At 38.4% G+C, this 27,550-nt stretch overlaps 1 protein-coding gene across 1 annotated transcript in view; it reads right to left on the reverse strand.

Moving 5' to 3' along the window:
* The window catches only part of mdn1 (midasin AAA ATPase 1), a 95,175-nt gene that overhangs the window by 41,782 nt on the left and 25,843 nt on the right, over positions 1-27,550 (reverse strand). Inside the window, exons 21-55 of the mRNA XM_049479329.1 lie at positions 27,113-27,260; positions 26,896-27,003; positions 26,134-26,285; positions 25,441-25,619; positions 24,178-24,386; positions 23,814-23,960; positions 23,533-23,674; positions 22,503-22,637; positions 21,572-21,710; positions 21,247-21,385; positions 20,101-20,231; positions 19,207-19,345; positions 18,798-18,927; positions 16,850-17,113; positions 14,956-15,153; positions 14,362-14,570; positions 12,886-13,008; positions 12,583-12,780; positions 12,012-12,119; positions 10,974-11,162; positions 10,781-10,870; positions 9,359-9,622; positions 8,991-9,255; positions 8,353-8,512; positions 8,085-8,201; positions 7,253-7,461; positions 6,932-7,080; positions 5,621-5,820; positions 5,213-5,448; positions 3,474-3,587; positions 3,232-3,361; positions 3,006-3,112; positions 2,466-2,599; positions 615-775; positions 342-462 (exon numbers count right to left, since the gene is read on the reverse strand). Coding sequence (XP_049335286.1) covers positions 342-462; positions 615-775; positions 2,466-2,599; positions 3,006-3,112; positions 3,232-3,361; positions 3,474-3,587; positions 5,213-5,448; positions 5,621-5,820; positions 6,932-7,080; positions 7,253-7,461; positions 8,085-8,201; positions 8,353-8,512; positions 8,991-9,255; positions 9,359-9,622; positions 10,781-10,870; positions 10,974-11,162; positions 12,012-12,119; positions 12,583-12,780; positions 12,886-13,008; positions 14,362-14,570; positions 14,956-15,153; positions 16,850-17,113; positions 18,798-18,927; positions 19,207-19,345; positions 20,101-20,231; positions 21,247-21,385; positions 21,572-21,710; positions 22,503-22,637; positions 23,533-23,674; positions 23,814-23,960; positions 24,178-24,386; positions 25,441-25,619; positions 26,134-26,285; positions 26,896-27,003; positions 27,113-27,260 — 5,644 coding nt within the window. The remainder of the gene's footprint in view (positions 1-341; positions 463-614; positions 776-2,465; positions 2,600-3,005; positions 3,113-3,231; positions 3,362-3,473; positions 3,588-5,212; positions 5,449-5,620; positions 5,821-6,931; positions 7,081-7,252; positions 7,462-8,084; positions 8,202-8,352; positions 8,513-8,990; positions 9,256-9,358; positions 9,623-10,780; positions 10,871-10,973; positions 11,163-12,011; positions 12,120-12,582; positions 12,781-12,885; positions 13,009-14,361; positions 14,571-14,955; positions 15,154-16,849; positions 17,114-18,797; positions 18,928-19,206; positions 19,346-20,100; positions 20,232-21,246; positions 21,386-21,571; positions 21,711-22,502; positions 22,638-23,532; positions 23,675-23,813; positions 23,961-24,177; positions 24,387-25,440; positions 25,620-26,133; positions 26,286-26,895; positions 27,004-27,112; positions 27,261-27,550) is intronic.

Here is a 27,550-nt window from a genome sequence, read left to right on the forward strand (position 1 = left end):
ATAAGAAGGGCAGTGTGTGTGCGCATTTGTGTCTGTGCGAGATATGTGTGACATATCACTATGGTGTTTGAGTGTAGAGCAGTACATTACATTAGGTTAGAAGAGTTTGACTCTCATATAGATACAAGCTGAGTGTAAATTAAGTCATATTTATATATTATATATTTATATATGTATATTGGACATATAGATATCACTCTTTGAATATAGGAAGACAGTAACTTTGGTTCAATGGCCAAATATTCCTTTGGTTACTCCCCGTACTGTAAATACAGATGAGCAGTAAGATCAGTCGTTTTTGATCCCTTACCCTATTCCACCAATAATGCAGCACTCCATACCTTAAAAGGCAGCGGTTTTCCCAGTGTTTTCTGAATGCTCTTCAATGCCGAGGCCACAGACACAGAGCTTGACAGCGTGTTCTGGATGGCTGTGGAGATGGTGTGCAGTTCCTGCTGCCCTCTGGATCGCCAAAAAAAAAAAAAAAATAGCAAGTTAATAAAACAGTCCAAATGATGGATATTATGTGTTTGATTCTGTTTAATTAAGTAATATTCATGACAGTCAATGTGGATAAAAAGCTTTTTTGTGCAAGACTCTAAGCCCTGACTCACTCATAGTCTCCATCTCCCATCAGCAGCTGCGGCAGCCTCAGGACCAGGTGTTTGTGAACCCACTGCCAGTGCAGAGAGAGCACACACACTCCACGAGTGTCTGCCGGCAACGAGTTACACACATGCCAGAAGCGATCCCTCCACTGAAGCAGCTGCAGGATCTGCAAACACAGTGAGTTAAGATTTTTTACATTTATCATCAATGAAACCAGCAGTAAAACCAGTACGAAAACTCATGAGCAAAGAAAAAGATGACAAAATTAGAAACTAAACCCCTGTAGCAGCTACAGAATCACCTGGCCCTTTATTCACAAACCAATCTTAAAAAGAACTTTTTTTCTTAAAAGCCATTTATGCATATTTGACAAAGATTCTAAATCATATTTTCCTATATGGGATTTGCTTTACTTTTAAGGGAGTCATAAAGGGTTCCATTATTATTGGAGCATAGCTGAGAAATACTCTGCAGTTTAAAGTTGTGCCATACATGTGATTTTGTGACTTTTTGAAAAACATTTTTGGAAAGATATTGGTTCCTAAAAGAAAACTGTAGTGATTTTAACAAGAAAATTCTAGATTTCTGTGTGCACAAAACTAAATCTAAGGTTATGGAATAGTAACCAAGTAATTGTGATTTTTTTAAGGACTTTAACAACTATACAACAGTGTCGATTTTGTTTAAATAAAAAAAAAAAAAAAGTTACCAACCTATATTTTTCATGTCGAAAATGAGACGAGGGCTAACAAAAAAATTAATACTTGACAATGAAAACTATAACAAAATGTATCATTCTTTTTGTCATCAAATAAAGAAAATGTAAATGTCAAAGGCTGACAAATGAAAAAACAATTTGTAAAATATTTTATTATTGATCAGTGATCGGAACATGCCCGTTCCACACTGGGTCCTTCTGGAGCTGCAGTTATTACAATTCATGGAAGGCTATGTGTTCCACCTTAATTAAAGACAAAAGCTAAACAATTGATGTTTTTCTTTGTTTCTATTTCTGGTTCTGTTTTTCTATACAGTTGCAAGAAAAAGGATGTGAATCCTTTGGTATTACTTGGATTTCTGCATAAATTAATCATTAAATGTGTTCTGATCTTCATCTAAGTCCAACAATAGACAAACACAGTCTGCTTAATCTAATACCACACAAAACAAATAGTTTGCATGGTTTTATTGAACACAACATGTTAATATTCACAGTGCAGGGTGCGCTGTGCTCTTGCAGTCATCTTTACAGGATGACCACGCCAAGGGAGAGTAGCAACAGTGCTGAACTTTCTCCATTTACATCAAGCAATGCTTCTTAAGAACAGCAAACTCAAAACTGGTGTGTGTGTGTTTTTTTTTTATAGGACAGGACAGCTTTAACCAACACATCCAATCTCATTCCATCCTGGCTCCAATTAGCTCTTAGAAAAGTCATTAGCCTCGGGGTTCACATACTCCCCCGCCCCCTCACTGTGAATGTTAACATGTTGTGTTCAATAAAACCATGCAAACATATAAATTTTGTGTGGTATTAGTTTAAGCAGACTGCGTTTGTCTATTGTTGTGAGTTAGATGAAGATCAGAACATACTTATCGACCAATTTAGGCAGAAATTGGATTCACATACTTTTTTTTTTTGCAACTGTATATTTGCAACTAAACCTTTATTCACCCACTGTTTTAAAGCTAATGTTGAAAGAAATTAAACTGTAGCGAAGATCACCTTTATTCTGACTGTCCCACAAATCTGAAATAGTAAATCGAGGGAACAGCCAGCAGAGGGCCAAGTAGACTACAGAAATACTGAATTACAACATTAATGAGAATAATAAGAAATAATAAGGGACCCAAACCTCAAACATAAGGTGGTCAGAGATGTTGGGCTGATCTGTCTGCACAGCCTGGAGTACGAAGGCGTCCCACAGATCAAAGAAAGGCCTCAAGTGCACCAGGACTGGGTGTGGCAGGTGCCCAATATCTACAGTTCCTTTAGAGACAAAAGCAGAAGAGCATTAAAATCCAAAAACACTAACATAAAAAAGTTCTTCTGATCTGGTGTGTCTGTGCAAATACAATAGAGTATCATAACTTGTGACTGTAGAAAATTGGTTCACATTTAGTAGTAGGGTTGTAACGGTACACAGAATACGACTGTACCGTGTATTCTGTGTGCGTTTACAAGAACCAAACCATGACCCCGTACCTTGATGGTCTATTTAGTAGAAGAGATCATTTTCCTCAATAAATAAATGACCAAGTACAAAACTTTTGTCTAATTTGTTTAACACATTTCTTTATCTACTATTCAAGTTTAGGTCATATTAATGCAGATATATAAAAAAAGGGTTCATAAACTTTCAAGCATCTCTGTATTATAATTACTATACACATACCTTTAGAGAAAGCAGTGGCCAGTCTCAGTGCACTGTTATGGGGTGACATATTTCCAGTACTGCTGCCGATAGCTGCTCTCTCCTCCCTGTCCATCAGTATTATGATCCTGAAAGAACGCAAAACAGAAACATCTCAGGCTCTGACTCAATTCACTCAAAAAAAATCCTATTTGTTACCTGTAAATAGTCACAAACCAATACACAGTTTAAAGAGCTAGAATCTTACCTGTTGGCGACAGCATACAGAGCCTCCATGAACTCCATACATCTCTCCTCATCCTCAAAGTTACAGGTGTTGGCCAAAATATCCAGGTACTGTTTGTTCCAGCGCATGTCTACCAAGATCCTGTAGTCATCTGGAGGAGGAGAAGACCGTTCTTCATCACAGTGAAAAGTATCGTGTATGCAAAAGTGAAGTTAAATTGAAAGAGATGGAGTGTGTGTGTCTGTGTGTGTGTGTATTAGTACCTGTGCTATGTGGCTGGAGGTGCTCAGTTAGGTATTTGCCTTTGCCGATGAGTTTGCTGTTGAAGACGGCTTTGAGAGCTCTGCTTCCCGCCTCCAGCTGCATCAGGGCGGCTTCTGCAGAGACGTTAACACACGACTCAATACAGCAACAGAGCCACAACCATGCCCAGCACAGCAAAACCAGTTTCAAACTGATCTACTTCAAACTGAGCAAAAGTTTTAAACTGATCTACTGTATTTAGATACTTCTGGTCAAAAACCAAACAAAAAAAAAAAAAAAAAAAAAAAAAAAACGAAATTCTTGACTATTTGACAACAATCCTGGATGAAGTTAATGTAATCAGCAGCAAACTTAACAGCTGAGCTTTAAGGTGCTAATTCAACTCAGATGGCTCGGACTTAAGCCTGTCACAATACACTTATGTTATTTACTTCTTGTCCACCTTAACCATTTTTGCGGAACTTAATATTGTCCAGTGTGTTTATGTAGGCAGAAAAGCCGATTAACAGGCTGTACGTATACTTTATTGAAAAATATCTTTATTTATTCAGGGTATATAAGTTTTCTACGCTAAAATTCCCAATGTCCAAAAAATATAATTAAATTAATTAAAAATGACTGTTCCTCTAAATATTGTAACTGAAATATGCTATTATATGATAATTTTATTAGTAGCATTAAATAGTATTAAAACAACACTATATTTTATTGCATTTACATTGACTTTTAGGATACTTTACGATGACCAGTTAAGTCTCTGCAAAGAAAGCACTGCTTCATGTAGTTTGTACTTTAAGAACATTTTGATCTTGGAAGTTGATTTGAAAACAAACTAATAAGCAAAGAAGAGGCGACACTCAAAGTCGAATGGAATTATTTAACTTTCTATACCCCAAATTAATAATATAAACTGTTGTATCATATTTTAAGTTTTAATAAAATAATATTATTTAAAAAATAACTATTAGACACTCACAAATTCTGCCTGCGATGTGACAAAACTAAACCATTAACCGCATAGGAAAGGTAGAAGCTCAACTCACTGGGATATCTGAATCATTATAAACTTTTACTTTCTAATCACCCTCAGAAAGCTTGTGAGTGTTTTAAATTAGTTTTTTTTATTAGTTAATATTTTTCTAATTTTTATTCTTATTTATTATTTCTTTTTTTATTTATCATTACTTTTTTATTCTAATGTTTTATATTTTCATTCGTATGTTCTTATTCTATTATTCATTTAATCATTATTTCTCATTCTTAACATTTTACTTTAATTTTACTATTATCTTTTTATTTATTTTATATTTTATAAATCCTTTATTTTTGAGTCAATTAGTTTTTTTTGTGGTATTTTAGAATTTTCTGTTTTACATATATATTTTATTCATATATATTAAATGTTGACTTAAAATTATTACTTTTATTTATTATTTTTTTACTATTTTATTCCTTATTATTTCTAGTTTATTAATAATTGTTTTCAATCCCTTTGATGCCTGTAAATGCTCAGCGACATTGTAAATGATGGTCACCCTCAATGTTTTTACCGAGTGAAAATAATGGTTGATTGATTGATTGATTGATCTATATATCAGATTATTTAATATATTATATATTATTTTAAATTGTTTTATATTTAAATTGCAATTCAGCTCTGACAGTAGACATCATATTCATTGTCTATAGCAGTCATCATTTAACTTGATAATCTCTCCTATTTAACCCCAGATCGTACCTGGAACAAATTTGTAGCTCTTGGCGAGGTGGGCGAGCCAGCTGGTGCGGAGAACCCAGTCACTGTGTGAGGCTCTCTCAGTGAGGATCCGCACAGCAGTGGGCAGAACCTGCTGCGCATCACTGACTCCACCCTCAGCCCCTCCTGCTGGCCCTCCCCCAGAGAACTGCAGTCCTTCCAGCGCTGCTCCACTCTGCATCGCCCTCTGCAGGTCAGTCAGGCTCAGGGGCCGGCTCCTGTACACAGTAGAGCACAAGCAGGGGTTTGGACAATAGCACAAAATAATAGCAATGATTTTCATTATTAATTAATGATGTTTCATGTGTAATTCCACAAATATCATGACCAAGTAAGGTTAATTAAAAAAGTGTAATTGATGTGAAGTTTGTAAGTGTGTGTAGGTCTTGCCTCTTGCTCTGCAGGCTGAGTGTGTTGAGGCAGTAGAGGAGAACCTGGCCGTCTCTCTGGACGCTGGCGAAGCACGAATCTTCTGTGCTCTGCAGGGCCGAGGGCACCCTGTCCGGCCACACACCCGCACACAACAGCCTGCTGCCCCATTCCTCTGAGTCCAAAACAGCCAACTGCCTCTCTATCACCTCCTGAGCCAACTGACGAAAGAGAGAGAGAAGCGATTTAGGGCGTTTTCATTCCTGAAAGACCCTGCCAAAGTCCACACTGGCTACTACATTCTGTCATCATCAGCTACGTGGACTGCGTCACTCTATTCTTAAGCAAGAGGGAATGTTATAACATGTAATATTGGCACTGCTGTGTTATCGCTGTTTATTTAAAGATTTTAAGTTAAAGATGACGGAAAATAATATGATCTGTTCGGTTATAAAAACTCTGTTAAGTTAAAATAGTTTCATTGCTGCTCTGTTTGTAGCTGCACTTTAGCTGCATCAATGCTAAGTTACCTGTATGTGGCGGAGTAATACATGGAGAGCTTTGGTTACAGTGCGTTACCAGCTGATAACGGCACTCATAGAACGCCTCTCAGCCAATTACATTGTAGGATCAGAACTAACTGTGGTATAATTCATATTAGTTGGTTTATAGAATGTTAGTCATGATCTTGGCTTTTAGTTACTTTGCCAGGTGTTGTGACCAATTCTAGCACTCTGTCAGAATCAGACTCCCCTTTGTGTTCATGTGTGCCTGACAGCAAAAGTGTAAAAAAAATTATCCTCAGATTCCCTTTTATTTTAGTTTATAAAAAAGGGTAAATCTACTGTTACAGTAAATAAATTAATTTCTAGTCTAAGTGTTTGTGTCCATTCTGCGTCGTATTTCAGCACAACACCAATAATTTTTTTTTCCTCTGGTTTGATTAAAGGTCTCATTTAATTGTTTTAAAATTCATTTTTAAATGTCTAGTTGTGGTCTCTAGTATGAATGAATGCCATGTGAGCTGTTTATTGTGAAAAGAAAAAAAAAACGCTCAGGTGTTTCTATTTAGCCCTGTTATAGATCACTGAATTACTGGTTTCTAAAGAAAGACAGGATTTCGACTCTTGCATATGAATAATCATATATGTAAACATATCGCCTCTGATTGGCTAAGAGCACTGCAGCAGAGAACGCTTATGTTTTCAGAGATACAATTTTAGTTATAAAGCACTGAGGCCCCGTAAAATTATCCCTTAAACCTCTTTTAACGCCAGACTCTCAGCGTCGCTCGACCGCGAGGCGAGCACCCTCACACGTGTTAACATGTACCTGTTGGTTGTTGGTGGTGCGCTGGCAGAGGGCATAAGCCTCACCACAGGCCTGCAGCAGCGCACTGGGCAGATCCACTCCTCTCTGCAGCTGACTGGACAACAGAGCCGCAGCATGCAGGAGAGACAACACTGAGGAGGCTGGAGAGTCTGAGCCGAAAAAACAAACAAACAACATATGGCTTAAATCAGTGTCCTTCAGTGTTTTTTAACTTATAAATCAACAAAAATGTTTTAAAAATCCCAACAACTGATCAACAAATGACCCCTAGTAACTGATCTCTCTGACGCACATCAGAACTTCTCTCTATTCAACACTCACCCCAGATCGCCGACTTGATCTCAGAGTGAACAGACATCAGTATGTCACAAACACAGTCTCCGGTCACTCCTAGAGTGTGTAATACTGTCTTCAGGTCCAGAGAGTCCCAACACACACCCTCATTCTCTCCTGGGATATAGATTTCCACCCCACGGTTCCTCATAGCCCGAGAGATCTCTCCATGAGCAGGATCCATTGTGAGGAACAACCTGGACATGAAGGGGAAAAAAAAAAAATTATACACAAATTACCACATTGACTATATGATTCTTTGATACCACAATTTCAAATACATATACAGCTCTGGAAAAAAAAATGAAGAGACCACTTAAGTTTCTGAATCAGTTTCTCTGATTTAGCTATTTACAGGTATATGTTTGAGTAAAATGAACGTTGTTGTCAAAATTCCAAATAGAAATAGCGCTTTCAGACCTCAAATAATGCAAATAAAACAAGTTCATATTCATAAAGTTTTAAGAGTTCAGAAATCAATATTTGCTGGATTAACTCTGGTTTTTAATCACAGTTTTCATGTATCTTGGCATGTTCTCCTCCACCAGTCTTACACACTGATTTTGGATAACTTTATGTCACTCCTGGTGCAAAAATTCAAGCAATTCAGCTTGGTTTGATGGCTTGTGATCATCCATCTTCCTCTTGATTATATTCCAGAGGTTTTCAATATGGTAAAATCAAAGAAACTCATCAGTTTTAAATGGCCTCTTATTTTTTTCCAGGGCTGTTTAAGAAAATACTGCTTGCCTGTTCTAAAACTGTGGTTCTTGTTTTTTTCCCTCCATATTATCTTAATAACAGAACTTAATAAATGTACCTGAAGTTGGGGTGAGGGGTGATGCTAGGGGTTGTGCCGTCAATGACTCCACGCTCATTAATGGTCAAAGACCCACCCGGCTCCAGAAGTGCATTCAGACGATCCAACACTGATGGGCTACAAAGGAACACACAAAATGCAGATGCAATGCTGTGTTTAGTACAAAACAGGTAAACTCTAATCCTGTTCAAATCACATCTAATTTCACAGTAAAATATATTCATATGTCATTGCATATAACCTCACACAGCTGTTTCCAGTAACTGACCTGCAGAAATTGACGTTGTCCATAAGCAGCCAGTCCCCGGCCTGCAGGGCCTGCACCAGTGTGCCGTCAAGCCACTCGAAACCACCATGACTCCAGCCGTCCTCCATCTGCGCCAGACGCTCCTTCAGCAGGGTGAAGTCCAGCTGCAGCTTTGACATGTCTATTCAGAAACATATGGGTGGGGAAAAGTCAAATACATGTAGACCAATGTAAAGAAGACGACTAGAATTGTCTGCAAACACAGTCATCAAACCAAGCTGAACTGCTTGAATTTTTGCACCAGGAGTGGCAAAAAGTTATCCAAAAGCAGTGTGTAAGACTGGTGGAGGAGAACATGCCAACATGCATGAAAACCAGGGTTATTTCACCAAATATTGATTTCTGAACTTCTTTTTTGTTATTTAATCCATTTCCCATTTTCTGCAAACAAATGCTCTAAATGACAATATTATTATTTGGAATTTGGTAGAAATGTTCTCCATATTTTTTTAAATAAAACACATAAAAACATAAAAAACACATACAGTATTACTAATATCTAAAAAAGTGGATAATGTATAGTTGTATCTGGGCGCAACTATTTTTGCAACTATTTCCTTGAAGATCAGAGTAAAAGAAAAATGAGGGAGCTGTTGTACCTGTGAAGACCTTCAGCTTGGTGTTGAGTTTATGCAGAAGCACTATGATGACCTCCAGTTTGTTCAGGGCCTCAAAGGTCACGGTTCCCTCAGTAGAGTCAAGCCCCTCGTCCTTCAGCCAGCGGCGAAACGTGCTCCACGTGCTGAGCAGGAACTCTGTGTCCTGCACCGCCCCGTCCAACGACATCAAGCCACGCCGGGTCACCATGGCAACCACGTAATCCATGCTCTCCAACACCTGCTGCCATGGCCGAATGATGTCCACCTGCCGGAGCACGCGATTAATAGAAGAAAAAAAAACCTTAAGCACATCATTCTGTTTGTAAAAAGATACTGTCTCTCAACATTGGTTTTCTTCATCAGCTCACCTGTTCAAACCCGCCCAGCAGTTCTGTGGTGTCCATAGCACTGTTCATGGCCATGACTCTGAGTCTATGTCCGGTCAGCAGGGCCAACAAGTGAACAAGGCTGCTCTTGCCACTGGCAGTGGGGCCCACCAAGATAGCCATCCAGCCCATCTTTACACACTTCATTATGGACTCCAGTGGCCTTAGAACTTGATGAGTAATAGACAGAGGTGGGTCCAAGGCAACAGGTGCCCCACCACTGCGCTGAAGGACTGAAGAGCCGACCTTGAGAAAATAAGAAAAGGAAGAAATAGAAAGATAAAATGTTATGTATTTAAAGTGGCAGTCCATATTTTGTGTTTCTAAACTGAAAGCAGATGCATTTGAGTGGAGAAAAGGACAAAATATTGTGTTTAAATGGTACTAGTGTGCTGGAACAAGCATCCCTGATACGCATAATATTAAATCGAAAAACTGGGGCGTCGGGCTGCTTTTCGCGGGAGTTATTCTGGCCACGTCACAACTCCTTACGTACTTATAACACATGCACAGCGTCTAAAAGAGGATACGGCTCAGTTTTACTGAATGCGAGCAGCTGGTGGAGCAATGGAGACTTCAGAAGGAGAAACTCAGTCTTCAACAGCTCATTCACTCACGGTAAAAACAAACAAAAAAAAAAACAGGAAGCCAGCTCCGAAGCCAAAAAGAAATGCAATAGAGTGCTAAAACTGGGATTAATAGCAGATTGTCATTTAAACGGTGGAGAGCATTCTGTGACCTGAAAGGGCTCTCTCTCTCTCTGACTGAACATAATCTGGAAATGGATTCATCCAATCTAAAAGGAGAACGCATCTCACCCACCCAGTGTAAAATTATTCTTCCGCATGCTCTGTGCAATTACCCATTCTCACCAGAGAGGGCCCTAAATCCCCCGAATCCCAAAAGAATACTCCTAGTTTAGTCAAAAACAAATCCAATGCTTTTTAAGCCTACAGTCAACTTTACACCAGAATATGACTAAGTCAAGACTTTATCTAAAGAGGGACCAACAGGACAGGGAGACAAAATCATGCCAGAGTCTTAAGTTGGCTGAGATCTATCCGAAACCACGTTCAAATATAAGAGAGAGAGACCCAGTAAATACCCAGCCTCAACTGGTCCTTAACTGCCTCCATTGCAAAGGTCTTAATCTTTTAACAATTTGGTAACTTGAGTAGGAGGATGTATTGCCAGTTGTTCACAAGTAAAATAAGAAAATAAAAAAAGGCCTTAAAAAAGTGTTTAGTGGGACCTAAAATGTTAACTGTCTGTTTTTTTGTTATTTTAAACAGCAATTTAAGAAACTTTTTGATGACACTGATAGCTGAAATGAACCCACTACACATGCAATTTAGTTTTACAGTTAATTGTTGCTAAGTGTTACTGTATTGACCATTACTATACCTGCAGGTTAAGCGGAGTAATATGGAACTGTCTGGAGCCCATGTAAGGCTCAAAATCCTCTGTGAACACCTTCCTGAACACAGACAGCACCTGCAAACACAACACACAAAACCTCAAGCACCATAAAACAATCGAGCAGCTGATGTGATTAATGTTCTTGTGTATTCACAAACAGCCGTGCAGCTGTACCTACCTGAGCTTTATCTGCTTCAGTTCTCATCCGGTCTGCATACACCAGCCCAACATGCTGACCAGGGTTATAGAAGGCTGGGGATTGGTCGGCCTGCATCAGCTGACACCAGCGGAAGAGATCGCGCAGGTTGAACTCCCATGGTCCTCCTTTCTGACCCCATTTTCTCTCTACTGTCACCTCATGGACAAGCTGGGAGAAAGAGAACACACAACATGGAATACTCTGCTAACCACTATTTCCCGTGCAGAGGAGAGTATTATCGAACTGAGCATGCTGCTAACCCCGGCTAGCACTGCTGGAGCAGTATAAGCATTATCCAGTAACCACTTTTTCCCATTTCAGAGGTGACTATTAATCGGCCTGCAGCCTGCTCCTTACCATGGCTAGCACTGCTGGAGCACCATTAGTATTACCCGTTAACCACACTCTTTCCCCTTTTAGAGGCAAGTACTATCGAATTGAGCCTGCTGCAAACCCCGGCTAGCACTGCTGGAGCAACATTAGCATTAGCCGCTAACTGCGCTAGCTCTTTTGTCATCCAGAGGTGAGTATATTGGACTGTAGTCTTGTTAAAACTGTAGCCTTGACTCTAGTCTTGTTAAAACAAGCAACGTGGGATGAACTTCTAGTGGTTAGCCACAAATGCTAATGCTCAAGCCTCAGTGCTTGAGAAATTTGGGAATCTAATCTTACTGGAATCTATAGACATTCAGCGCTTGTTTGGCTTTGAAAGAAAGTATTTTTTTTATTACCGTTTTGTTTACTTAGTTTAACTTTACTTAACTAAGTGATCTACGCCCCAAACCCCGCCCCCCCAAAACACCACCCAGTGGAGAGACCTGATGAATTAGAAGTTCCTTATAGTGTCTCTTAAAATATGCCTTACAATCCAGCGTGTCAAATGTATAAAAAATAGACCAGATAATAGACGTTCATTGATAGTGCGCCTTATAATAAGGTGCACCTTATATTGTGAAAAATATGGTATTTAAAAATATATATTGCTGGGCAGGTTTTAATAAATGCTGTTGTTCTTACCTTGTTGCTAAACTGCACCATTTTGGAGATGATCTGCTCGTTGATGTTTGGGAAGATGGAGTTACCAATAAACTGCATGTCTTCACTGGTCAGCTGGTCCACAAATACCTACAAGCATCAGAGTAAATATATTAGAACAGCATTCATAAATACACTCACCATCATAGGGCAGGTTGCAAAAATAATTTAGCACCCAGATAGAAACGTCAAATTGGAATAGCAATGACAAATAGGCAAGCTCCTGGGATGGCAGCGGTATGTGGACGAGCATTATCCTGTTGGAATATCACACAATAGAAGTGTGTGTTCAGAAAAGAGAGGGTCACTGATTGCTAAACCTTATTAATGTATGGATGGGTTGTCAAAGTGCCTGTAATGACCAAAGGTACACAACACCATTTCTTGTGGACGTGTGACACATCCGAATGAAACCAGCTCTGTCTGGCATGAGAACCAACCAAGCTGCGGTTCTTACGATTAATTCCTTCTTGGTTCGATCATTTAATATTTTTTTTTGCTATGAGTGAACTAAGGACAAAAAAGGCACAACTACGACCGCAAGAAAACTCACCTGAGTAAACCTGTTGAGGAAGGACTTGGGAAGACCTTTGCGGCCTCCTCCCTGCGTGAAGGGGTTCTGGCAGCCAAAGATTTTGGTCTTCTCTTGCTGGACATGGAAGCGCATGCTCAATTCAGGAATGTAAATCTCCGCTCTGTGGTCGAAACAGGCATTCAGACCCTCCAACACGGACTGAGAGGCCAGATTTAGCTGTGAGGGAAAAGGACAAGAAAAAATATGAACCTGTCACTGCAGATTTTAAAGCATTATGCATGTGATGCATCCTCTCCAATAAAGGAGAGATTTCAAGATTACCTCATCTAGAACAATCCAGTGACCAGCCTTCAGCGCAGCCAGGAGAGGACCGTCCCTCCAGGCAAACTCTCCCCCCTTACCACCCTCCACTGGAAGATCTGTTCCAAACAGGTCCGTCACATCCTAAAAAATAGACACGCACAGAAAATATAAAGAAAAAGATATGTGTCACTAATGCCATGTTTCCATGTTTTCCTTGAAGAATTTCGTGTGGAAATAAACCTTCAAATCTCATTTCTGTGATTTTGGAACAAAGCAATGCTGTAAGCTTACTGCTATCATTTTCCCGGATCAGTATGATCTGGAAATATTAATATTAAACAATTTAATAATTTAAATTTCATTATAACTTGCTGTGTTTTATTTTATTCAACTATATTTTAGTTTAGTTTACAGATTGATTAATATTTATGACATTTTATTTTATTATTGTACCCTACTATTTTATTTTAGTGCTTTTCTTCTAATTTTAACTTATATTCTTTTTGTATGATATTTTATTTGATTATTTTATATCACATTTAGTTCCATCCCTTCATTTTCTTCTAGAACCTGGTGGGGCCTACCTGAAATCCCTGGGTACAAGGCAGGCATGTTCATGCTATTACAAAATTGCAATAATTATAATAAATGATTAATTAATTTTTTGTTGTCAGTAACATTTAATAGTCTTAAAATTACAAAAAAATATTGTGTATTGCAATTATTTCTGGGACAATATATCGTCCACGAAAAAATCTTATTGTGACAGGCCAATGTATCATATGCAATAATATCAGCAACATTTTTGAATATTGTGAACGATATTATACCCTGAAATGTTGTGCTGTATCACCCACCCCTAATTATCACATCAGGGTTCTACTTTTTTGCTGTTTTTGGCAAAAGAAAAATTCACACAGTGCTCGTTTCCCATTATAAAACTATTAGAGACAGATTATATCGGCCCAGTATCATTTATTTCACTTTAATCCTGGCTGTATGGAGATATTTGGAGTGCATTATTAGTACCATGACATTCTGGATCATTCTATTACAAGTCTGATAAAATTCTTGTATTTTTAATATCTAAATAAGGGATGGCCCATATCATATTGTATGCAATAATAAAATGTAATTTTCATTTTCTTGCAGTGGTGTATTCTCGAAATATATTTAATATCGCCAAGAGTATCGTTATCGCGAAAATACCATGAAATATCGTGATATTATTTAGGGCCATATCGCACACCCTTACAACACACACTCCTTTACTCTCACACCTACACATAGAGACAATTTAGAATAGGCCAATCCTCGTTCTCCCATTGTGTTGTGTTATAATTAACAATATATATTTTTTTATTGGTATATACAAACTAACATGGTGTAGCTCATATAATATATAATTTAATTCAGTATAATCAAGCCCCAAGGAACAAGTTGAAATTGGGGCTTCTGAGTCTTACATGAGAAACAATATAAAAAAAGACTTACAGTTTGTTCGGAGAGGTTGATTCTGATGAGGTGATTTCCAGATGCCTTGGCAAGTGCAGCCACCAGACTGGTCTTGCCGACTCCGGGCGATCCCTCCAGCAGAATGGGTCTCTGCAGCTTTAATGCCCGTAAAACCCTCATAGCGTTCACCGCTGTGGTGCCCGCACCCAGAGCATAATCGGACACACTGCGACCCTCGCTCTCAGGACCTGAAACACAAAATAATACATGACCTTAAAGTACAACAAACTTCGCAACACACTTCAACACTTTTGGGGGAACAAACATCTAAACAATTAATTAATTAACTATATAAGGTTAATTATTATTTTATGATGATGCTCAATGATCATGTCATACTATATTGACATGCCTATAACAAGTTAACCGCATCAGACTACCAGACTACATACTGAGGTTATGTGTTTTGCCATTCTAATACGACACTTGGTATTCTGCTACAGGAAGAACAGGAAATACTGTGGTGTTGTGTCACATTCAAAATAAAAGCCACATGTGGAACAAATGGGCATTACCACTGACTGTGGTCATATATATTAGTGCAAGCTCTACAGGGATGTAATGGGTTCTCACCAGACATTATGTAAAAGGGCTCAATGCCAAAGAAGTCTTCCCCCCAGCGTGGCTCTCGGTGCTGGATGCTTTCGTAAACTCTCAGTGCATCCTGCACCTTCTTGTCCAGCTCAGTGATTCTGCGCAGCCTGGACTCCAGAAAGGCCAGGGAGGCCTTCCGTGCCGCTGACGCATTCTCTGCTGCTGATACAGTGGTGCCTGAAGAACAAAAACTAGACAGTTAGTGACCACAGTGAAAGAATAATGAGAAATGAGAAATCACATTATAATTCCATAGAACATAGAAATAGTTAAATGGATAAATGGATATAACTTCAAGAAAAGTTTTGGAGACTTTGTTGACCCTTAATACATCATTACAGAAGATATCTTAACCCTCTTAAACCTCAGCTCACTATATCTCATTAAAGAGAGTATCTTAAAATGATTTTGCCATTTCTACCATTTAGAAGAGTCATGTTGGGCTAATAAAATTCACTAATAAAAACACCTTTTCTGTTCTCTTCCATAAATCACTCCAAACATGTTGACGGTTTTTGGTGGAATTGTGAAAGATAAACATGTGATTTTCAATAGTTTTAACCCTCCTGCTCTCCTCAAATATATAAACACCCTTTAGTTTCTGGATCAGTACGATCCATAGACTGTGTATAGCTGGACTGAGCATCGTCTCTCAAAAGTGAAGCCACCACAGGTCGGGCGCCCCCTGCTGTTCGGTTGCAGAAAGCTGTGTAACCCCACCGATCCCCATAGGTTTCAATGGCAAAACAGACAACTTTCAATCACGTTTTTTTTTACAATATACTGTAATTCTACCTCCTTTATTTAAATGCAACAGCTAGTGTAACCTCTGCTTATATTGTCAGATTTTTATATTCCCACAGAATTCGTTTTTTATAACGTTATTCAGCTCTATTCAAAAAAGGTGTGGTTATTGAAAAAGGGCTGGTTATGGGCGGGACCAATAACAGACCATCAGCTCCGCTCCGCCCCGCTCTGCAGTCTGTGACCGCGAGGCAGCCCTCAGGGGCGGAGTTATTTAAATGAGTAGGCTGTCTCTCCACAGTCTTTCTCCCTCCTCTGGTCTCTACTGCGCAGAATCGGGTGTCAGGATCACCAACATGGAGGAAGATTTTGGCTTCATTTTCATTGAATGAATGGGAACGGCGTCCATCTTTTTTACAGTCTCTGGTATGATCCTATCAATTCAAACCTCTAAAAATGATTATGATTAAGTAAAAAAAAAAAGTTATTTTATGTTTATTTGATGAATTATCAGAAGTTCTGGCATTATTATAATGATATATTAGTATTATATAAGTATGATAAGAGTTGTGTTGTTAAGTTAGGGCCTAAAGTGAAGGGACATTTAGAGAAAGATTATAAGACAGAATGTCATAGTGATCTCAACACTATTAACACAAATATATGTGTAGAATATTGATATTCCTTATGTTTTATGCATATTAAACAGCTTAAATAAAACAGATATTGAAATTTAAACATTTTAAACATTTTCTTTTTTTTTTACATAATGTCTTCATCAAATTAAGAAAAAACAATACATATGAATCACAAAACTAATGTAAACTATTTTTTCAAAGACTTTAAACATTGAATGAGGTCAAATTGACCCCAAAGATAATAGGAAGGTTAAAGGTTTTGATAAATGGAATAATTTATCTTTGTTAATTTGAGAATTTTTCATCCCAATCCATAAATCTTACATTTACTACTTTAATACACCAAAAGAGCTTAAAATACTCTCTAAATTATTACTCTACTGTATCTATTTAATTAGTTCATCTTATTTGTAAATTAACATATGCAATTAATGTGGCTTTCTCCCCTAAAATATGACCCAGCATTACAGATCTCTATAATCTGAGCTTACCTGATCCGATGCCATCCACATAGACCAGACAGGCAGCGTGGATGAAGGCAGTGACCGTGTCCAGCCTCTGGTCCCACTCCGGCTCCTCCACCTCTCCCAGAGACATGAAGTGGTTTTCGTCTCGAGCCTCGTCCTGCTCACACACCGTGTTCATGAAGTCCACCCAGGACAGGATGTCCCTTACACTCAAGATACACCGCCTACCAAACTCCTGATTGGTCAGCCAGTCGATGAAGTCCAGCATGAGCTCAGCGATGTCTTTACCTGGATAGAAGAGTGAGGAGAAGTTTCAATAAATTACAATGTTTGTTGTTTAACAGATATTTATAATATGAATGCACTTTGATTTAAAGAAAAGTTTTTCAGTTATCAGCAGCTTCATTAATCACTGAATCCAGATACCAGTTAAGACCGGTTTAGTCCCTAAAAAATTATTAGCAACCAAGCCTATCATCTTCTGTTCTATACACAAGAAATTATCACTGGACTTGCCACCAGTCTCATCTCTGACTTTTTGCACAGCTAATTTTTTTTTAGCATAAACCTTTGTAATAGTGTTTTATTTATGTTTTATGGGTCAAAGGTTATGCTATTTATTAAGGATGCAACGGTTCTCGTTATTTTACCGAACCGTTCGTTTCGATACACCCAGATGAACCGTAACATTTCGGTGCGTGCACTAACAGAGCGAACGAATGCTCTCCCGCTGTTCTTTTTTTTTTTTTTTGCCCTGCCGGTGTGTTTTCCTTCCTTCCCTACCCTGGTCCTCCATCTCCAACCCACAAAGCCTACCCCCCTTTCTCTACAGAAAGAACACTTTAATCTTAGTTCGCTAATTCCCTGAAAATAAAAATTTGAGTTTGTCCAGCTGTCCCTGTCTGGTTTTGGTCCTTATCTGTCTCCCTGTTGGGTGACAAAACTTTAATGTTTATTTGTGGTTATTGATTGGACATTGTATTCTGTGTACTGTGCGATAATCAGGACTGCTTAGGACTCGGGAGAGACTTTTTTTTTTTATATAGTCTCTCTGTGAGTCTCTTCACAACCATGCAGCAGCCAATCAGAATTTTTACTGAATTTCCCAGGAGCATTTCAGTGCTCTGAAGGCAGGATCTGAAGATTGGAGTGTTAATCAAATAAAACTTTCTCAGCTGCGTGATCATGGGGAGTGAACGCGAAACATAGAAAAGGATATTTAAAGAGGCAGCGTCAGCTTATAAATCTGCTGTTTGGGACCATTTTGGCTTCAGCGTTGTGTATGATGAACAAGATAAAAAGACAGTCAGCAGACATATAAATAACAATAAATTTTGTGATTTTAATTAAACTGTGCCTTTTTCTATTTAATATTGGCTCTGCAAGTGTGAGTTGGAGCACCTTGTTGATTTAAAATAGAAAGGGCTAAAAATGTACTGCATGTTGGAGCTAGATCATATTAATATATCAAAACTGAACCGAAACCATGGCCCAAGAACTGCGATACGAATCGAACCATGTCCACACTGTACTGTTGCATCTCTACAATTTATACAAATTTAGATGCAAAACAAATGAGAATACACATAAATACGAGACACAAGGAGGTAAGTTTGTTACTGCACTGCTTAACAAAAGTGGCAGATGTATACACATATATTGCCATAGATAAATGTACTTGAAAAAAGTACTTGAAATAAAAATGCAAAAATTTTAATAGGCATAGAAATAAAATATAGATATTTTTAAAAACACTTCAAAATGTATACTTCCTTAAATATATACAACATAAGTCCTCAATATACTGTTTTGTAAGACAATTGGTTACTCATTTTAATTAAAGGCTATACAAAATTGACTTAAAAAAAAACTTTAAATCATATTCTCAAATCTTACACTAAATACTGAAAGAACAGGTCAGTGAGTGCTTTTAGCTGATCAGAGTCATTCACAGCGAGCAGAGAATACACACCTTGATGGTCACGCTGGTCCAGAGAGAGCCCTGATCTCAGGTTGTGCTGGATGATCTTCATCAAGTCACTGCGACTATTAGTCTGAGGACACCAGATCTCTGTGAACCTGTTCCTCAGTGCAGGAGAGAGCTAGACACACACATGCACAGACATTGTTTGATTACTTTCTTAGTTTACTTTAATCTTAAATATTTTGTACATTACTTCATTATTTCTTTTTATTACATATTGTTAATGTTAGAATAACATTCATTTGTATAATTCTTGTTCAATCCTAAATATAGCAGTAACTGTAATAGTAACTGTAAACACCATTAGTATTTATTCTATACTACATTATATTAGTATATATTCTATACATGAGAGGAAAGGTGTAGATGTATCTCTCAATCTTTTTTCAAAACTGACCTCCTTCTTGCCAAAGTCTCCACCAGGATTCATGGTGGCAACCAGTCTGAACTTCTTCCCTGCAATGATGAGCTCCACATCATCATCATCCCCGCTGCCTTTCTCTGCCAAGACCAGAGACTTCTCTGTCTCCAACACACTGTTTTCAGACAGAAATAAATTAAATATATTAAAACATTTAACTCTCTTAAATCAATATACCCACAGTATTTAATGTAAAAGTAACATTATTTACCGTATCTTTTGCAGTATAAGGTCACATTTAAATTAAAAAAAATCCCAAAAAATCAATCAGTGCGCCTTAAAATCTGGTGTGTCTTATGTATGAATTTTATCAGTCAGGTTATAAGGAGCAGTAAAGACACTCCGCTGAAGTACAGTGTTATACAGGAGTTTCAGTAAAGTTTCTCCAGCACTAAGGCTGGACTATAGACTGGACTCACCACTCAGAGGTGAGTATTATCGGCATTTAGTTTGCCATCCCCGGCTAGCACTGCTGAAACAGCATTAGCATTAGCCTCTAACCGCTCTAACCGGTAGTTCTTTCGCCATTTTTTCGGCCTGTAGTCTGCATGTTTACTCACCCAAAGAAACAAGAGACAAATCTGTGTAGATTAACATCCAGCACTCGTTTGACTAAGAGTTTTTGTTTAAACAGATTTGTTTACATAGCTTACCTTTACTTAACTTAGCTACCCCCCACCACCCAGTGGGGAGACCTGCTAAATTAAAGGAAAACATGGCGACATCCCTATTACTTACTAGTGTCGCATAACGCGCCTTATAATCCGGTGGGCCTCATGTAAGAAAATAGATCAGAAAACGGAAAATGTAATAATCCAGTGCACCTTATAGTGTGAAAAACACAGTATATGTAATGTGTATGTATCCCACCTGTTGAGCCTCTCCAGCACAGAGTCATCTGCCAGTGAGATTTCATCCATCAGAAACACTCCCTCCTGTCTCATAGCCAGCACTAGAGGCCCGTCACGCCACTCAAACAGACGTCCGTCCTCAGCATCGCCCTGAATAAAGAGAAACAACTTAACGTTTAAACAACTTCAGCTAAATCTGACTCAAAGAGCTTCATAATGATTCAAACTATACATAATTGACTGTATGCACATAACTAGATGAATGAGGTTTGGACAAAACTTAAAGTAAATAGCCAAAATAAGGTAAAATATTTGTGGACACACTCTGAAAGGTCTCCTTCTGCTAAAATCGACTTTTTCTTGTTCTTTGTATAATACTATATAAAGGTCTCTCTAAATTGAATCAATGCGGCATGTAAAACTGTTTCTCAGCCTCCATTGTATGCAGTAGCTAAGAAAAGAAAATATTCAGAAAAACAAGTAGATAAGGAAAAGCACTACGTACATAAACTTGTGAGTTCATGGTCTAGCCACCTTAGCTCGGGACAGCCCACTGGTAGAGCTAAAGCCGGGCTGCAGCAGAGCCAACACTGTCAGCTAAGGAGTTTACTGCTCTGTTTACAGAGTTAGTTTACTTTAGCTATCTTGTGTGAGTAACAGTAGGTTTAAATCGGATCTCCGGTTGATTCTGCGTTTTATCTAGACCCTAGGGAAGCACGGTTTGACAGGGCAGCTTAACTCGACAAAGCGGGCACTGTTCGTGTCGGATTTTATGAAATAAAGCGGACTCTGCGGCTTCAACGTGGTGAAACTGCCCAAGTACCGGATCATCAAATCTGAGGTAAGAGATTAGTAGCGTCAGTTTAGCTGAATGATATGTTATCAATGGCGCCGCTCTGCCGGCAAGAGCTGAAATCCTGTCTTTCTTAAGAGACTACTTATTCAGTGAACTAAAGCAGGGCTATACAGAAACACTGGAGCACTTTTTTTTTCTTCACAAAAAAAGCTCATATGGCATTTATTCAGACTAGATACCACAACGTTTTAAAATTAATAACAAAAACTACAGAATAACACCTTTAGGAGTAAATTACATCAGTCTTTAACTTCCGCAGTCTACCTACAGTTCAGTTTAACTATAGTTTAACATCATTTATACACATACGTGTCCCGTCCCAGCATGACGGACAGGCCGCAGTCCACCCAGGAAATCGGAGGTCTCCATGTGCAGATGGCAGTTGACTGAGAAAAACTTCTGCCCCGCCAAAGCAGCAAACAGCTGGCAGATTGTGGTTTTGCCACACCTGCAAAATCACCATTAAAACAATTAAAAAGTGGTTTAAGTGCTTGGATAAATGGTTAAATCCAAACATTTACCAATAGTATGGAATTAACTGGATTCCAGAACAAATTACTACCAATTTGTGATCAAGTTAAAAATCAATATGGAAGATTTGACATATTTCCCCTGATAATGTTTGCAGTCTTACCCAGTATCTCCCACCAGTAAGACAGACTCTCCAAAACGGAGTGCACGGCCCACCAACACAGCAAGCCTTCTCATGCCTTCAGTCCACACCACATGACCAAACTCCTCAGGAACACCAGCAATGCTCGCCACAAACGGACCTGAAGACAGCAACAAAAGAACATTCCAGATCTCTGGTCAGAACGGAAATGATCTAAAATCACACTGTACTGTGCTAAAGACATATGACTTAGATGATGAGATGCAAAAAATGCTTCTATAACTGAAACTTGCAGGTGTTGGGAAACAGAGCTTAGATCAGGCCCAAAATATCCAGCCCAACCTGGCCCAAGCCCGTGCACGTTCTGCCCAAGCCCGACCCGCCCCACCCCATAAACTGTCATTATGAGCTTTAAAACTGAGCTTTAAAACATTTTTGATAAATAATATAAAAAACTATTATTAAATAATAAAATAAAATAATAATTAAATAATAATTAAATAATAAACTTAAACAGAATGGCCATTTGACTGGAATTGAAATACACAAAGGGTAAATTAACTCAAATAGCTAAAATGAGAATCAGTCTTTATGGATTCTGATCACTGCCGCTAGATGGCTTCAGAGTGGCAACCAAGTTTTTAATGACTTCACACTCAATACTTCTGTTCTATTATTAGATGTACCCACCAAATTAAACACACTTAGATCCATTACTGTTGCATAATTACTGAGAAACTAAGTAAAACAAATCGGTACAGTGAGGATACCCCTGACACCAGCATATCTTTTATGACTGGAATTCAATAAAACAACTTTAAAAACTGGAAGCTTTTAAGCAGAACTATCTTCCATCCCAAATTAGGAGAGATCGATTTGGTACACTGAGATTCCACTGTGTCTGAACGGTGCGGGTGCATACTTGTGTGAATGTGCCCTGGGTTAAACTCACTGAACTGACTGGTGACCTGATCTTCTGAGAACAATGCCTCAGGGTTTACTGTCCTCTTAAAGTGCTTTTCCAAAATGTTCTGGATAGTCAAGGCCTCCTCTGGTCGACGAACGCGGCCTGCCAGCAGCATGTAACCTGAACAAAACAGACAGACAAAAATAGCAAGTCAGGAATTATAGGAGATAATTTGTTGTATGATGTATGAATAAGAAGCAAACAAAATTTCTATTAAAATATATATTTAAAGCAGGGTTCTGCCAATCTTGAGAGATAATGTATTAATATTTTTCTTAATACAGAAATTGGACCTCCTGTAGCACTGAATATTTAACCAAATTAAAAAAAATAATAATAATAAAAAAATCTTTTGATGAAAGAACTGAACAATCCATACAGAACAATGAAATATTATGGTTTGCTGAAACGCCTGCTAAAAAATTACAAATGTTCAAAATTCAATACAAATGTATTAACTGTAGAAATATAATTTATTTTTCTGCAAAAAGCAAGACAAATGTACAGTCAGGCAATTTATTTGAATGAAATAGGGAAAAAAAAGAGGCAAAATAAATGAAAACCTATGCAAAACAATGACCTGCATTCAGCCAAATATTTGTTTGTTCAGTTTCAGCCAAAAAATAAATAAATACATAAAATAAATTGTGCATCTCTACTTGATAACCCATCAATAACCCCTTAAGAAGTAGTGATAAGCATAAGGATAAATGGTTGTAAAGGAGAAGACCAATCACAGTCAAAGGGAGTGTGTAGGCCTATATTGCAAGAAACAGAGGTCTATGTGAAAGTGATTTGGATCACTGGCAGTCAAGAAAGAAGTAATTGCAATGAAGGAGGTGCACGTTTGAACCAGTGCTGATCAGAGGGAGCATCGTTTTAAGGGGCGGTCAATCAGTGGAAGTCAGATGAACGACCTTAAGCAATCAGAAGAGCTCTTCGGACAAACAATGCACTGACAAGTGTTCTTATACTTAAACACTAAATCATGATGCAAAATGAGACTGGACATTACCGTCATTAGCTAAATGCTGCAGCCAATCACGGGAGGTGTCAGTCTGCTCCTCTAGCCTATAGCGCTCAGCCCAGCGGAACAGGTCTCGGAGAGTGATGAAACCATGCTTTCCAGCAAACACACTGGAGCCCCTCCGCAAAGACTAAAACAGACAACCTCTGCATTAGGAAGGAAACTGATTTCACAAGCACTTAAATAAAACATGATATTTTGTATTTAGTAATTAATTATATTTTTAAATGGTGCTAATTTCAAACTAAATTTGAATTGTCTTTTTTCACCTGTAGGTTCTGCATGACTTTGACCAGTTTGGTGCAGTAGGAAGGGGGCAGGCTGCAACGTTGGTGCAGGATGGTCTCCAGCTCCTCACTGGGAAGCTCGTCGAAGTGCAGCTCCACAAAACGGTTTCTGAACGCCCTGGACAAAACCTACATACATAGAGAAAACACACAGCGAGCTGGGTGTGGTGATGTAGAATGCTTCACTGATGTAGCAAGTCTACAGCTACAGTAACTTACAATTAGTGGCAGAATTCCTTTTAGGAAAATATGGAGATCTGGAGAACACAGCATTTTGTGAGCTATGTGTAAAACTACTTCTCTAAATGTGTTGCTGCTGTTTTACATTTTAACTTGAATTTTCTACCTTTCTACCACCATAGAGCCCAGGGGGATTCTGGGTAGCGAAGAGCATGAATCTAGGATGGGCTTTGACAACTTCCTGAGTCTCGGCAATGAAGAGTTCCCTGTTGTCATCCAGCAATCTGTTCAGAGCTTCCAGGACATCGGTGGGGGCGAGGTTCAACTCGTCCAGTATGATCCAGTAGCCCTTCCGCATGGCATCGATCAAAACGCCTTGAGGACAAACACAATCTCAGTCTACTTGACCTAATGCCATTAACATAACGTTCCAGACATATAAATCACACTGTTTAAAGCAGGGGTCGGCAATTAAGGTCTTTTTTAAGCTATTACGTGCAAGCAAAAATTAATTGTGATGGGATGGAGTGCTACAGACTAGTAGCTCTCCAGCCCAGAGGGTTGTTGAACCCAATTCCAGAACAGTTGACCTTAAAGCAGGTGAACCCAAGAAGAAAGAAAAAAAATAAATAAATAAAACACATTGCTCCTCACGCAGGATCAAGTCAGGGTCGCGTTACAACACACTATCACTGCCTCTGCCAAATTTAGAAGCAAAACAAACGAGAATATACATAAAAACCTGACACAAAGGTAAGTTTGTTACTGCACTGCTTAACAGAGGTAACAGATGTATACACATCTCTTGCCATAGGTAAATATACAAATATTCAAGTTTAAAAGTACTTTGGTAAACACTGAGGTGTGGTTTAAATTTTAGCATAAAAAAGTATAAAATTCATTGATCAGAATCCGTGTCTGTTAAATACAAAAGACTTTTAAAATGTAATTACTTGAAATAAAAAAATTTAACGTAATAATAGAAATAGAAATAAAATATAGAAAAATACTTTAAAACTTATACTTGCTCAAATAAATACAACATAAAACCTCATGATCCTTATAAAATCCTGTTTTGTAAGACAAATTGTTCCTGATTTTAATTAAAAGGACACAACATTGACAAAAAAAACAAAAAAACATTTAATTCATATATTTGATTCTTAAACACTAAATATTAAAGATAGGGAGCCCCAAAAACAGGTGGAAGCTAAAGTCACGACAGTGTGCGACAGAGAGACAGGGGAGGAATATAAACAAAAGCTCGCCAGGGAAGTTTATTTATTTATTTATTTATTTTTTTCATTACCGTTCATTATAGTTCGAACAACCTCACGGGCCAGATGTTTCATGCTTTTGCCGACCCCTGCTTTAAAGCAACTCTTTATTTTTTTAACAATAAGAAGGACTGTTCGAAACGCCACTGTACCTTCTTTGAAGACAAGCTTGCCGTGCTCATCAGAGGAGTAGCAGCCGATATACTCCTGAATGTCTGTGTGCTCGTGGTTGTTGATTCTCACGCACTGATTCCCCGTGGCAGCTGCGAGCCATCGGACCAGGCTGGTCTTCCCCACAGAGGTCTCGCCCTGGATCAGGACGGGGTGAATTCTGGAAAAAGAAGTATTGAGGAGTATTAATGCTGCAATATAGCTGAAGAACATGATGTACGTTCTAAAGAACATTGACACGGAGATTTGTTTAGTTTCACACAGTGCAGAACACAGATAGTGTCATGTCTGGTATTAAGCTTTATTTTTTAGAGAAAATAAACACTGTTAAAAATTGTCATAACCAACAATTATGGGACCTTGGATAAATGTGCGCCAAGAAAAACATTTTTAAAATAAAAGCAATAAACGCTAAACGAATGGAGTAGTAAACATATAGTGGCGAATATTGATTACTATTCGCCATGCTGTGAAAAGGTTGATGACCTGAATACTATGCCTCAGTTACCAGACCTTACCAGTAAGGTCAAAGATCAATGCCCACACACACACAAACACACATGTCCACAAATGTAACTGTCCACAAAACTCTACACACACACAAACACACACTCTCAGCCAATTTAAAGCGAACTCTCAGGGTCATGAGGGCATATAAGGGCAGGCGCTCCTACCCAGCGGCCACCACGCGGGCCAGGTCTCGAAGGTTGAGTCGGACTGAGGGGGTCAGGATGTAGCTGGGGTCCAGTGCTGGGTCCATATCTCCCTGACTCACCCAGTAGCCCTCCATCTGCACATACCCTCGTGACCGGGGCTCCGGAATGGGCTTTCAGTGAGACAGAGAGAGGAAAAGTAGAAGAAGAACAAAAAAATATATATTTTCATTTATTTAAGTCACTGCATGTCTTTCCACTGGTACAAGTAAAAGTGAATCATTTCCTTGTTTGGTATTCACCATTTGACATTTTAATTTAAAACGAACACACAAACCAACAATACATTTTATTTATATTATTTATTTAAAATGTTCATGTATTAGTTCTTCATTAAATTATGTAATAAAATAAAATCCCCCACCCCACTTACTAACACACTCTTACTAAGTTTATTTAAGAAATTTCATAACAGCACATTTGGATTAATTGCAATGCTTACAAACAGTAGTTGCATGCATTTTGGAACATTTCTATTCGTCTGTTATCATAAAATTCTGACATAATGGCTGTTACTGAAAGGGATCATTACTCCCTCATAAGTTATGTAATATGTAGGGAATGACTATTTAGTAAGTTTGGAAATAAGTTGAAATTGCACTGTGGATAAAAAAGTGGATAGAAAAGTGGATAAAAAGAGAAAAAGAACCTGAATAGCTTTTAATGCACATTGTTAAACAGCACTAATAAACAACATATAATATATTCTCCAAACAATGTTACCTGTTTAAGAGACTTGATGTTTCCTCCCAGGATGTACTGGTACACCAGCTTCTCTACAATGGGATGAGAACTGCGGTCCAGCTGGGTTAGGAAGCTTAGGCAAAACCCCTGTAAACATACAGACAAACATGTTTATGTTTCAGTTAGTGAGTGATTGAATGTAACAAGATTAAGTGTTACAGAAAGCAGCTTTAATCTGCATTTATCTGTTTCTGACCTCATATAGGGAGCGCTGGATGCTGTAACAGGGGTTGGCAGCCACATACTTCAGAGCCCGGCACAGCGTGCGCAAGCTGTAGTGAGGTTTGTGGCCGGTGCCGTCCACAAGGCGCGAGTTAGCCTCCTTACGAACCGCCAGGTAAAAACTGTAGAAACGACAGACTGTTTATTATCTCTATTCTTTATATAGAATATCCATCATTTTACTTTTACTGCCCACAGAAATTGAATTATTTCACAGTTTTCCTCCAAACATAAGTGGCTCTATGGCCAAACAGCATGCTTCTAGTATGAAATATCTTTTCTTGCAATGATTCAAATAATCCTTGTGCAGGGCTCTAGTTATTGTCCTTTTTTAATACAGCAATTTTAACAAGTATGGAAATAATGAAAAATAATAATAAAAATCTTTGCTCAGTTATTAAATGACCTGAAA

Source organism: Astyanax mexicanus, chromosome 1 (genome assembly GCF_023375975.1).
Source record: "Astyanax mexicanus isolate ESR-SI-001 chromosome 1, AstMex3_surface, whole genome shotgun sequence".
NCBI lineage: Eukaryota > Metazoa > Chordata > Actinopteri > Characiformes > Acestrorhamphidae > Astyanax > Astyanax mexicanus.